The sequence below is a fragment of the Myotis daubentonii genome, chromosome 2, assembly GCF_963259705.1.
Source record: "Myotis daubentonii chromosome 2, mMyoDau2.1, whole genome shotgun sequence".
Classification (NCBI taxonomy): domain Eukaryota; kingdom Metazoa; phylum Chordata; class Mammalia; order Chiroptera; family Vespertilionidae; genus Myotis; species Myotis daubentonii.
In genome coordinates, this window is record NC_081841.1 from 45,414,682 (window position 1) to 45,428,700 (window position 14,019).

Here is a 14,019-nt window from a genome sequence, read left to right on the forward strand (position 1 = left end):
CAGACATTAAATGATTTCTAATGGTTCAAGAAAATGTGTTTAAAATGCCATATACTTCAATATTTAAAGAAACTATGAAAACTCTAAACTATAAAAAGATTTAAATAGTATCATAATTTAACCCAAATACCTTTACTTCATAGTTTACCTGAAACGTCACAAGGCTTATGAGGATGCAGAAAATAGTTCCTCTTTAACTCCTGTCTGTATATAAGATGTGGCTTGTTGTGATCATCGTCATGTTCACTCCCATCTGCCTTCATTATAGGTTCTAAGAAATATTCACCATCATGCGCTTTAAATGTTCCCATCTGAAAATTTAAAAAATATAAAAATTAACTATTTTTTTCATCACTAAGAGAAAACAATACATTGTGCCATATGTTAAAATTAACACACACAGAAGCAAGACAGCCAGGAGTCTGTCTGTTTACTGAATGTCATCAACTGAACATAAAGTTTCCGTTCTGTGGCTCACCTTTTTCTCTCAGCTCATATGTATAAAGTTATGAACACAGGACAGTATTCCAATGGGCTGAGTTGAGATGACAGGTATCCCAGACATAAACAATGGCACAGGCAGCAGCATCAAAATGGCAAAAAAATGTCTAGCACATTCTAGAAATAAGAAACCTGTTTGGCTTGGTCTACGTACAGTAGTAGTATGAGACAAGATGTAAAGGTAGGTTGGGGTCAGAAAAAAGAGATGTTAAATGTAATGCTAATAGATTTGAATTTGTAAGCAATGGGGAGCCATTGAAGTTTTCACAAAAACCTGTCTTCTGAATTTCAGAATTCAATATCCAACTTACTTTTTGATATCTCTACTTAGATTAGTAGCATTCACAACCTTTACATGTCCAAAGCCAAATTCTTGATTTCTGGTTCAAACCTGCTGTTTCTAAAACTCTCTCTTTTTCAGTAAATGGTAACATTATTATTCAGATTGCTCAGGACAAAAATCCTTAGAGAAATATCAAGGATGACTCTTTCTTTCATATCCCACCTTCACTCCACCTTCAAGATCCTGAACGCTGAACCTTTAAAGTACAACTGAAATCCAGCCACTCCTCCCAATATTTACCACTATATCCATGATCTCTTTCTCAAACTAAACCAATAGCTCTTTATAGTCTAGTCTCCACAGAAGAGTCACAGTAATTTCTCTTAAGTCTATATCATGTCACTCTAAAAAGAGAAAACAAAAAACACTCTAGTGACTTTTCATATCACTCAGTAAAATCCAAAGTTCTTTCAATGATCTACAATGTCCTGTGTAATCTGTCCACCCCTTTTCACCACCCGTCCCTCCAAGTACACAGATGACTAATAGTTTTGACTTCTCCCGCTTGCAACTTGGCTCATCCTAGTGTCTTTGCTATTCCTCAAATATGACAAGTATATTCTCCCCTCAACACTTCTGTACTTAGTAAACCTTCTGCCTCTCAATGTTTCCCTGATGGCTCTCACTACATGTCTCCACTCAACATTCATCACCCTATATAAAATGATACCTAAACTCCTACTTTAGCTCTTTTATCCAGTTTCATTTTTCTTCATAGCACTTATCACTAATGGGTATATTTTTATTTATGTTCATTTGTTCCTTGTCTGGTACAATCCACTGAAATATAAACTCCATGAGAGCAGAGCTTTGCCTGCACTCTTTTCTACATGCCTCTCATGCCGGCTGTGTACCAGATATTGGATAACATATTAAATGAATAAGTAAGACTGTAAGGTATGCAATGTAATCTAGTAACATGGAGTGCTATATATGGTAGAAAAAAAATACTAGCAATTATAAGACAGAGGCTATAGCCCAGAAGAGAGGTAACAAACCTTGAATGACAGTGACAGTGATGTGAGGACTGTAGGAACAAAAAGTTACAAGATGCCAATGCCCAAGGAAAGCAGAAAACCAGGGAGAGAAAGAGTTTATGATAAAGACAATTTCCTGGGAAAACATAATTTACCAAACATAAGTCCAGAAATGTTAAAAATCTCAACAGACCCCTTTTCTACCAAACAACAGAAAACGTTATCAGAGTTTTACCATGAAACCTCCAGGTCTTAATGGTTTCACAGAGAAATTCCACCAAACCTTGAAAGAGCAGATAATTCCACTGTTATTTCAACTGTTCCAAAATATCTACACTAATAAAAGGGTAATACGCTAATTAGACCAGGTCGACCGGACATCTTCCAGTCGTCCTGCCTTCCTCCTGGACAAAGCCATGGTGGCGGGGGCCGAGGTAGAGGTGGTTAGGGGCGATCAGGCTGGCAGGGGAGGGCAGTTAGGGGAGGTCAGGCTGGCAGGGGAGGGCAGTTAAGGGCAGTCAGGCTGGCAGGGGAGGGCAGTTAGGGGCAATCAGGCAGGCAGGCAAGTAAGCAGTTAGGAGCCAGCGGTCCCAGATGGCGAGAGGGATGTCCAACTGCCGGTATTCAGATATCCCCCAAGGGGTCCCAGATTGGAGAGGGTGCAGGCTGGGCTGAAGGACCCTCCCCCCCCCCGCCCCATGCATGAATTTCATGCACTGGGCCTCTAGTTTTAAAAATAAAACATTCAAGTTAATTTTATGAAGCTAGTGTAAACTTACAGCAAAACATGATAAAGACGGCAGCAAAATTAAACAAAAAACATACAGGATAAGCTCATATGTGAATATTAAGATAAGAGTCCTAAATTGTATTAGCAAACAAAATTCAGCAACACATGGAAAGAATAATACATCATGAGATGGAATTTATCATAAGAATGTAAGTATGATTCAATATTGGACATCTATCAATATAATTCATTCTAATTGTTTATATGAATAGAAAAAAATCATCAAGGCATTTATAATAATAATAGTTATCTCCAATATGTCTAGAAGACATTATTTATACACATTTTGCATCTATTTTCAGATAATAATAACTCTTTGGGGTAAAATCTATTATTATCCCCACTTTAAAGGTGAAATAAATTAAGCGCAGAAGTTACATAACTTGCTTACATCTTTTTTCCAGTAAGTGACAGAACCAAGATATGAACCCACATAGCCTGGCTCCACAATTCATGCCTTAATCCATTACACTGGACTAGTTATCATATTCCAATTTTTATAAACCCTGCAAAATAGTTGACAAATATTTAAAGAACAACTATACTATGTGCTTGGTACAGGTCTAGAGGCTATATGCAGAGGTGACCATGATAAAAATCTCTGCCTTCAAGAATTTAAACTTATATAGGAAAACATAAATAATTAAAAATATAGCATGCCAGGTAATAACAGGTGCAATGGAGAAAATAATTATGTGGAAGCAAAGAAGATTTAACTTTGGTTGATGGGCCCAAAGTGCGGTATACATATGATATTTCATAGAATTGTACACTTGAAACCAATATAATCTTATTAACCACTAGAAGCCCAGTGCACGGATTCGTGTACCAGTGGGGTCCCTTGGCCTGGCCTGTGAGGATCGGGCCAAAACTGGCTCTCCGACATCCCCTGAGGGGTCCCAGATTGCAAGAGGGCACAGGTCAGGTCAAGGGATCCCCACCAGGTGCGCCAATCCATGGACTGGGTCTCTAGTATTCATATAAGATCTTTGGTTAATCTCTTTCCACCCTCCTCCCTCCCCCTTTCCCTCTGAGATTCAACAGTCTGTTCCATGTTTCCATGCCTGTAGTTTCTGCTCCTGCATTGAGCGTCTGCCACCTGGTGGTCAGTGCACATAATAGCTACCGGCCAGTTGGCCAGTCGCTGGTTGCTTAGGCTTTTATATATATAGACTAGAGGCCCGGTGTACAAAAATTTGTGCACTTGAGGGGGGGGAGGGGGATCCCTCATCCCGGCCTGTGCCCTCTCGCAGTCTGGGACCCCTCAGGGGATGACCATCTGCTGGCTTAGGCCCACTCCCCAGGGGACTGGGCCTAAGATGGCAATCAGACATCCCTCTGGCAGCCCAGCAGCCCTCGGGGGATGCCCACTTGCCAGCAGGGAGCAGACCTAAGCTGCAGTTGGACATCCTTAGCACTGCTGAGGAGGCAGGAGAGGCTCCCACCACCACCACTGTACTGGCAGCCATCAGCCTGGCTTGTGGCTAAACAGAGCTCCTCCCATGTGAGAGGGCCCTGACCACGAGGGGGCAGCTCCTGCATTGAGCGTCTGCCCCCTGGTGGTCAGTGTGTGTCATAGTGACCAGTCATTCCCAGTCCTTCTGCTGTTTGGTTCAGTTTGCATATTACCCTTTTATTATATAGGATAGAGGCCTGGTGCATGGGTGGGGGCTGGCTGGTTTGCCATGAATGGTGTCCCGGATCAGGATGGGGGTCCTGCTGGGGTGTCTGGCCAGCCTGGATGAGGGGATGATGGCTGTTTGCAGATGGTCACAACCCCTTCAGGGTGGGGGTCCCCCTGGGGTGCCTGGCCAGCCTGGATGAGGGGATGATGGCTGTTTGCAGCTGGTCACACCCCCTTCAGGGTAGGCATCCCCACTGGGGTGCCTGGCCAGTCTGGGTGAGGGGCTGAGGGCCGTTTTCAGGCTGGCGGGTGACTGAAGCTTCCAACCTCTCCTTTTTTTCTTTTGTTTTTTATTCTGGGATTTATTTACCTTCAGTGGCTGTCACTGGAGCTGAGAGCCAGCTTTAGCTCTGAGGCTTGGCTCCAGCTCTGAGACCTCGGCTGCTAAAAGCAGGTATCTGGGTTTGTTTGGGTTCTATAATTGTAACACTGTTGCGGTCCTGCTAGCTCCAGCTCTGATGGCTGAAAGCAGGTTTCTGGGGTTTATTTACCTTCTATAATTGCAACACTGTTTCTTAGACTGCAGCTCAGAGGCTGGCAGCGGCAGGTGGGGAACTTTGGCTTCCTCCTTCACTGGAGCAAGCAAGCCTCCTGTTTGCTTCAGCTGCCTGGCTGCCGGACGCCATCTTGGTTGGCAGTTAATTTGCATATCTTGCTGATTAGCCAATGGGAAGGGTAGCAAAGTTACAGTTAATTACCATGTTTCTCTATTATTAGATAGGATGGTCACCCCAATAAATGTAATTTAAAAATTTTTTAAAGAAAAAAATTAAGGCAAGGAAACAATGATAGAGGGTGCTGTGAGGAGGCTGAAACTAGAATAATGAGGAAGTAGCCATGGAAAACTCTGGAAGAACATCCAAACAGAAGGAGCAGGGACTGAAAGGCCCAGTGATGGGGAAAATCTTGGCAGGTTTAAGTGACAGAGAGAACAGTGAGGTGAAAGCTGTGCCAATAAGAGGATATGCAGTAGGAGCAGGTAGACAGGCAGGCTATGGTTGCACTCACTATGCTTGACATTAAAAAGCACTCATCACACTTCAGGACATACAGATATACATTTATTTGCATCTAAAAGCTTGCAATTTTTCACACAGAAAAGCGTATTTCTGTGAAGAACCAATCTAGAAATAAATATGAATTACTGAATTCTAGATGCTATGACAAGTCCAGTTTTGGTGAAGGGGGTTTCACTTCCATTTCCTAATTTTAAATATCTAAAAATTACTTAAAGGTAATAACTTCGAAATCATTGCTTTAAACTCACTGTAAATAATAAACACATTTTAAATCACTTTTAACTGAATAATCACTTAAAGCCATTTATGACTATAATTGCCACAATCATTTAAAGTTCTCTTTACATCCATAAGTATTAGTACATCTATATCTCCTCCCCAACGATTAAAGCCTTTTCTATTTTTACAGTTCCAAAACCTAAAAAACATTACCTGAAACATAGCAGGCACTCAATACATATCTGTAGAAATGAACATTTCCCTAATAAATATGGTAGAACATCTGTGTTTTTCCCGACATACCCTTCAGAAACCCCTTTATTTCCTCTAACATAGTAGCTTGGAAACTTATCTGAGATATTTACATTACTTTATTTCAGTGCTAGAAAGTAAAATGTCTAGGCATTCCTGGTTATGTAATGTGTTAATATGTTAAATTACACATTTTTTAAAAGTCAAAAATAAGGAAAATTCCGTCATACTGAAATTATAGTCTTATATATATTTGGATTTCATCTAGCATATTTAATTCTACCAGGGCCTGTTTTCTAAACCACTTCTTCCCAAGATTTCAAAATTCCAGCTTTTTCTGCCTTCCCAGAAAGATAATTTCAGCTATGCGTACAAATTACAGATACTGGCTTTGAAATGCCAGTAAATGGACCCAAGAAAAATCACTTTCTGGCTTTTTGGAAAAGCATGCTGAGGATGGGAAATGTGATAGCATCTTGGTAAAAGATACAAATAGACATGAGGCAACTTGTTACTTATCTAAATCCACTTAGAAAACTACTTTGAAATAATGTGACACTTTTCCCAAGAATACTGAGAATATTTACACCTGGGGAATTTTCTGTACTCCTTTAAATCAAAACCTACTATGAAGTACTTTTATTATAATGTTCCAATAAAACTGCACATGGGTCCAATCTGCAATCCCATGTGGGAAATGAATATAGTTCTACCCAGAGGCCATCAGCATCTCCTTGTAAGTCATGCTAGAGCACCCCAGCCTGCTAAGAATATTGCCTTTATCACTCAAAGGCCTTTTCTTCAACAAATCCTTTATGTCCTAAAATACTAAGTTCAAGAATAAATGGCAAAAGAAATTAAAATAAAAAAAAAAGAAATGGCAACTAATTTGTTTTCCAAGTGATTTCCCTGTATTAATCAATGAAGGAGTTAAGAGTATTTTACTTCTACCAATTTTTCTGTAATCCACTCCATTGCAGAGAACTTTCTGTTCAAAGAATAAAAATATTAGAGCTCTGACTAAAGGCTCCTAAGGAAGCACTTGATTTTTTTTTTTTTAACTTGGAAAAGAACCTGGTAAGGAATTGGAAGACTTAACAAAACAGGTGGTTCATAGAATTATATTTAGATCACACCGTATTTTTAGTAACTGCCTCTCTACAGATGGGCACTGCCATTGATTCATAAGAAATGCCAATCAAATCCCAAACACTTTCTTTTCATAACTATTAAAGCAGCACTTGGGCAAGGGTTTCTCCATTATTTGGAGCAATGATATTCTATTTGCCAACTGTTTTGAAAGGCAGTAAGTGATTGCACAACTGGTTTTAATTTACTCTCACAGGCCAACGTTTTTATATGTTTAGAGGATTTTTATACAATTGTTTTTCCAAAATGTTCTTATTTCAGTATTGTGGCATTCAACCCATATATTTTTTCCATTCATCCATATTTTTCCCCCAAATACATGGTGAACACATGTACTATATAGCAACAACCAATAATGTACTCTCAGATTTCATTGAGGGATAAAAACAAGTACAAAATATAAACCATTTGGACTCTTTCCCCAAATCATTTGTAGGTATTACATTAGGTAACTAAAGAACGAGATTCAAAAATAAAATACTGAACAAGACAATTAGAATCCATACTGAGAAATTATTTCAGTAACAAATTGCTCCCAGCTATTACTTAAATTGGATTTGCACTTAAGGGCTAGATTGCTGGTAATTACTACCGTGAAGACTAAAATATTTAGTTTTTCAATCTTCAATCGTGTCATGTAGTGAGAATCAGTTTGATGTTATTTGAGAGCCTAAGTATGAGTCTTGGGTTTGCACTCATGGAACCTTGGACAAACCACTTTATATATCTTGGACCCTCAAGTTCCATAACTTGTAAAACAAAATAGAAATAATTCTACCCACCTAATTTCCTGAGAAAGGCAGTGTGTGTTAAAATAATGTCAGTAACTGTTTTGAAATTGCATATATTTTGAAATAGGATAAAGAACTCTTCACTAAAAACAGATGTTATAGCCTCCCTTTTTACCCTAGGCAAAGTATAATTGTTATGCAAGAAAGGTCATGAAGATTAACTCTGAGATTCATTTTTATTTTAGGATACTCTTATCACCCTGACAGTTTCTGATTACAGCCCCACTGACCACGTCTAGGAAATACTATAGAGCATGTAAGCACAAAATGAGTGAATGACTCATTAAAAAAAAAAAAAAAAAGCATAATTGGCTCCAGAAGCAAAAAATTCATTGTAAGATTTTTGAAAAGATAAGTCTTCTCTCCTCTAGCAGATTCTTTATCTCCCCCTCCAATTCCATAGCACAATTCCAGATTTCCACTATCAAAGTGAGAGATAATAGATGACATGTGTTGCTGATACCTCACCTAAAAAGAGATTGCTCTCTTGTCCAGCCTGTGTGGTTCAGTGGTTGAGCATTGACCCATGAACCAGGTCACTGGCCCAAGTTGTGGGGTGGGCTCCATTCCCAGTAGTTGGCATGCAGGAGGCAGCCAATCGATGATTCTCTCATCATTGATGATTCTATCTCTCTCTCCCTCTCCTTCCTCTCTCTGATATCAATAAAAACATATTTTAAGAAAAATAAAAAGAGACTGCTCTCTCACCAAGTTCTTGCCCATGAGGATCAAGAAAACAAGACAAAAACTTGAGACCTGTCTACCAAGATTATGTTGCCAAATAGCTCAGGTTCAAATAGTGTTCCAGCAACATCAATAACAATAACTATATTCTGTAATATTTCTCTTTATTGTAAGCACTGAAGTGGTTTTTTTTGAAGTCTTATGAACTCACTAACAGTGGAAAAAAACTGTCAAAAAATGGCTGCATTCTTGTGCATTCTGGGTAGTGATTCTCAGGACAGCCTCTCCTAACCTCTTCCTAAAGTATTTGTGAACACATAAAACATAGTGATTATAACAATTAGAAATGTAACAGTAAACCATTAAGAATTAATTTGCAGGTGTACAATGGAAATATGTTCATCAAACGTTCTAAGACAATATTACTTGAAAAGATATATATAATATCGCAGCGGTTCTCAACCTGTGGGTCGCGATCCCTTTGGCCATCGAATGACCCTTTCACAGGGGTTGCCTAAGACCGTCCTGCATATCAGATATTTACATTACGATTCATAACAGTAGCAACATTACAGTTATGAAGTAGCAACGAAAATAATTTTATGGTTGGGTCACAACATGAGGAACTGTATTTAAAGGGCCAGAAGGTTGAGAACCACTGAGAGACACAAGGCCAGGTATCTGCCAGACCATCTATCATATTTAGAGCATGTATTTTCCTAGTCTATCTTTTAATTTAAAGTTATTGTGACACATGATACTCTTCAATTATCATGTAGGCAAACATTTTTCATTTGTTATGTCTCCCTTTGTGTTTTTCCCTACCTGAAGGTTATAATATATGTAATGTGGTTCTACATCTTTAAAACAGCTGTAATTTTATTTGGTTTACTAGTACATGAGAATCCAGTATTTAGTTTTGCCTTATAAGAGATTCTTGGCATTCACAGATTTAACATAAATGCTTTTTAGGCTTTGACAATTGTCACAGGAAACTAACTTGAAGCAATTATCAAAACTTGATCTACCATCAGAAGTCAATGAGGTTTTTTTTGATGGATTATACAGAGTGAGGCAAAAGTAGGTTTACAGTTGTTCATATGGAAAATAATAATTAATAAATAATACAAGAATAAACTCAGTTTCTTGTGCTCACAACTATAAACTTACTTTTGCCCTTCCTGTATTGTCAAAGAAACCAGGAACCTGGGCCTAAAAAAGCCTTAACTGCTTTCATTGTAACCTATATACTCTCAGAATTCCCCCAGCATTTCTGAATTCCCCCAGGATCTATGTTAGATGTGGGCATGGAGGAAGGGGAAGACCTTCCCAGAGAACAGAACCAGGGACCTTGGTGACTGGACTTCCCAGAAAGAAGAATCAAGGAAGATAATAAAGAAACACTCTTCCTACCAAGTTAGTGGGCCTCCGCAATCCCCAGAAGTCAGAATTGCTATAAATCAGTGATTACTAAGTATCTCCCCTTCTATAGGAAGTTAAGATTAGGGTTGCTGTCATGCTGATTGTGCTGTACATTGGCTTGGTGGGTGGTGAAGATAATGTCCTATTCGTTCATTAGTTGCTAAACTACAAAGAGCCACATATAAACTTTATGAAAAAGGCCATATTACCCAGAGATCCTGGAATTTGAGCTGGGCAAGATGATCATGTTTAATGTATAGGAAGAGAAAGGAAAGGGATATTTGGGGAACAGAAGGACAGCCTGTGGTAGAGACTACTGGTAATCACCAGTATCTGTTCTCCTCTCTTCCTCTAAGGCAGCGGTTCTCAACTTGTGGGTCGTGACCCCTTTGGGGGTCGAACGACCCTTTCACAGGGGTTGCCTAAGACCATCGGAAAACACATATATAATTACATATTGTTTTTGTGATTAATCACTATGCTTTAATTATGTTCAATTTGCAACAATAAAATTGGGGGTCACCACAACATGAGGAACTGTATTAAAGGGTCACGGCATTAGGAAGGTTGAGAACCACTGCTCTAAGGCATATCACTGTCCCTGCTTTCTAGCCTTTTGCATCAAGGTAGAACCAGGCAACTAGCTTTCATCAATAGAATGTACATAGAAGTGTGTCTCCTTTGAACTGAGGTATTCAAGAGCCAGTATGCTTTCTACATGCTATTACTATGGTAATAAAGGATTTATGTAGATCATGAATACTTTAATTAATCAGTTTTATACTATTGTAATAAGGACATCATGCACCAATATTTAAAGAGAGCTGGTACATAAGTGACTGAATAATAATGTACAATCTGTGTCTTCCTCTGAATATTAATATGAATCAAATAGCTTAATTAACTATATTTTATAGAAAACAGTAGTTACAAGCAAAACAAGAATAAGCCACAAGCAACAAGAGTGCAATATGAGCCCATATGAACACAGCTTAGCTATCATCTGAAAAGATTTAATCTATACCAAATTTTTAGGTATGTTCAAGGACTTACACTAAAATTGCTAATATAATTTTCCTGCACTTAATGACTGATGTAAAGAAGAGCTAGCCTAATTATTTGGCACATATTACTAAAATCTGCTTTAACTCATTCTTTCAAATATGTATTGACTTCTTCTATAAGCTGTATTGGATGCTAAAATGAATATCATCCCTACACTTAAATCTACAAATGAGATACAAGTATAGACAAATAAGTACAATTCAATATATTATGCACAAAATGTCCAGTGGTAAAACAAAGAAAGGCCTGGTCAGCTCTTCCTAAGAAAGAATAAGGTGGGGAGTGGGAGGTTGTGGGGGGAGAGAAAGGCTCAAAATGGATCTGGAAGAATGGGAGGCAGTTAAGGGAAAAGACATTCTAGACAAAGAGTAAACAGAAATTCAAACAATTATGAAGATTAAAGTAAACCAACAATAGTATCAAGCAAATGTTTCTAGAATTATCTATCCCTTATCTCCTGTCCCTCTGTCATTACCTCTCTTGGTTAATAGCCACAGGATCCATCAGTCATTTAAGTCAGAGTCATTACAATTATTTGGTCTCCTCTTATGGCTTAAAATTCTAACGAACTTCCTAAAAGGTTGCTACGTTCAACACCATTGAAATTTTGATAATTTTTTGTCGTAGGAGACTGTTTGGGGCAGTGGGTTCCCTTTCCCCACCCCTGCACCATTGTGACACTCCAAAATGTCTCCAAACATTGCCAAATGTCCCCTGGGGGGCAAAATTGTCCCCCGTTGAGAGCCGCTGGTCTAGAGTAGTGCACCTTCCATAGGTGCACCTTCACCTCTAAATCCACATTACCGTAAGTGGCCTCTCTTCCTTACCCATAGGAGACTACAGCAGTGGCTCTCAGTGACTCACTGTCTCCCTTCTATCCTACCTGGTATTGCATAAGGAAAGACCCCTCCTAACACACTGAACTTACCCAGCATCTTCAGTTTAAGGCCTCATCCTTCACAATGCATTTCAGGCCCTAACAATCGGATTTCAACCTCCCTTTTCACCCTACTTTTCAGCGGCACAGAGTCACAAGAAGCTCCTACATTTTCCTACGTTTAGTCATCCCTCAAAGTCCAGTTGAGAAGCCTTCTCCAATGCAGGTTTCTTTTTTTTTTTCTTATCAGAATTTCAATTTTATTTCATTGGAAATTGTTTTTTTTTTAATTAAATCTTTATTGTTCAGATTATTACATTTGTTCCTCTTTTTTCCCCCCCCATAACTCCCCTCCTCCCAGTTCCCGCCCCACCCTCCGCCCTCACTCCCCACCCACTGTCCTCATCCATAGGTGCACGATTTTTGTCCAGTCTCTTCCCACATCTCCCACACCCCTTTCCCCCCCAAGAATAGTCAGTCCATTCCCTTTCTATGTCCCTGATTCTATTATAATCAACAGTTCATTCTGTTCATCAGATTATTTATTCACTTGATTCTTAGATTCACTTGTTGATAGATGCATATTTGTTGTTCATAATTTGTATCTTTACCTTTTTCTTCCTCTTCCTCTTCTTAAAGGATACCTTTCAGCATTTCATATAATCCTGGTTTGGTGGTAATGAACTCCTTTAGCTTTTCCTTATCTGTGAAGCTCTTTATCTGACCTTCAATTCTGAATGATAGCTTTGCTGGATAAAGTAATCTTGGTTGTAGGTTCTTGGTATTCATCACTTTGAATATTTCTTGCCACTCCCTTCTGGCCTGCAAAGTTTCTGTTGAGAAATCAGCTGACAGTCGTATGGGTATTCCCTTGTAGGTAACTGAGTTTCTTTCTCTTGCTGTTTTTAAGATTCTCTCTTTATCTTTTGCTCTTGGCATTTTAATTATGATGTGTCTTGGTGTGGTCCTCTTTGGATTCCTTTTGTTTGGGGTTCTCCGCGCTTCTTGGACCTATAAGTCCATTTCTTTCACCAGGTGGGGGAAGTTTTCTGTCATTATTTCTTCAAATAGGTTTTCAATATCTTGCTCTCTCTCATCTTCTGGCACCCCTATAATTCTGATGTTGGTACGCTTGAAGCTGTCCCAGAGGCTCCTTACACTATCCTCGCATTTTTGGATTCTTTTTTCATTTTGCTTTTCCGGTTGGATGTTTTTTGCTTCCTCGCATTTCAAATCATTGACTTGATTCTTGCGCTCCTCTGGTCCGCTGTCGGGCGTCTGTATAATATTTGTTATTTCAGTCCGTGTATGCTTAATTTCTAGTTGGTTCCCCAATATACGATCGAGGGTCTTATTAGTTTTCGTGTAGATCTCATTAAGTTTATCGGCAGCTTCTAAACAGTTCTTGAGAGACCTTAAAAGTGTGGTTCTGAACTCTATATCTTCCATTGACAATTTTGTCCTGTTTCTTTGTCTCCGCATTTTGTTATGCTTCCTTGGTGCACCCCCTAGTGGTCTTTGTTCGCAGTCTTATAGTTAAATCTTGATTGTTGTAGCTAATACCAGGGAGGGTTTGACCTCCAGGCCAAGTGGCTATGAGAATCAGCTGTGTCAGCAGTGAGAGAACTTCTGTCCTCTAGGGAGGTGCTAATCTAGCCTTTGCCTGAGGCTATCCGGCAAATGCCTCTGTGCAGGGCTTGGGCGGGGCGGGTCGCACAGGATCAACAGGGTGGGCCGGAGGGAGCAGTTATGGCGGCTCTCAGTCCTGTCCCCAGGGGCTCTGCCTCTCTGAGTCCCAGCACCCGCTGCAAAGCTCGGAGAGAAAGCTGCACTCGCTCTGACCGAAGCCAGACAGTCCCGCTTCTCCCGTTTGAGTCTGGGTCCCTAAAGACTCGCCCGGATCTGGAGCTCAGAGTCTGCGACTCCCTCCCGATTGAAAACGCCAACCGCGCCCTCCGCCGCCAGCCCGCTCCACGCACTCCGCACCTCAGAATTTGACTTCAGCACTGCGCCTCCTCTGAGTGTCCGTGTGCATTTCTCTTTCCTCCTAGTTGTAGGACTTCCACTCAGCCAGCGTTCCTGTGGTTCTGGGTGATGTCCCTTCCGTTTTTTGGTTTCACTTTTGAAGTAGTTGTTCAAAGCAGCAAACTCCGGCGTTAACCTATGCCGCCATCTTGGTTCTCCTCAATGCAGGTTTCATAACAACCTCAATCACTCCTTCCCCAAAGTTCACACAGCCCTTTTTG

The 14,019-nt window shown here is 39.9% G+C and overlaps 1 protein-coding gene across 1 annotated transcript in view; it reads right to left on the reverse strand.

Moving 5' to 3' along the window:
• The window catches only part of ADAMTS20 (ADAM metallopeptidase with thrombospondin type 1 motif 20), a 184,791-nt gene that overhangs the window by 155,772 nt on the left and 15,000 nt on the right, over window positions 1–14,019 (reverse strand). Inside the window, exon 3 of the mRNA XM_059682616.1 lies at window positions 149–311. Within this exon, the coding sequence (XP_059538599.1) occupies window positions 149–311 (163 nt within the window). The remainder of the gene's footprint in view (window positions 1–148; window positions 312–14,019) is intronic.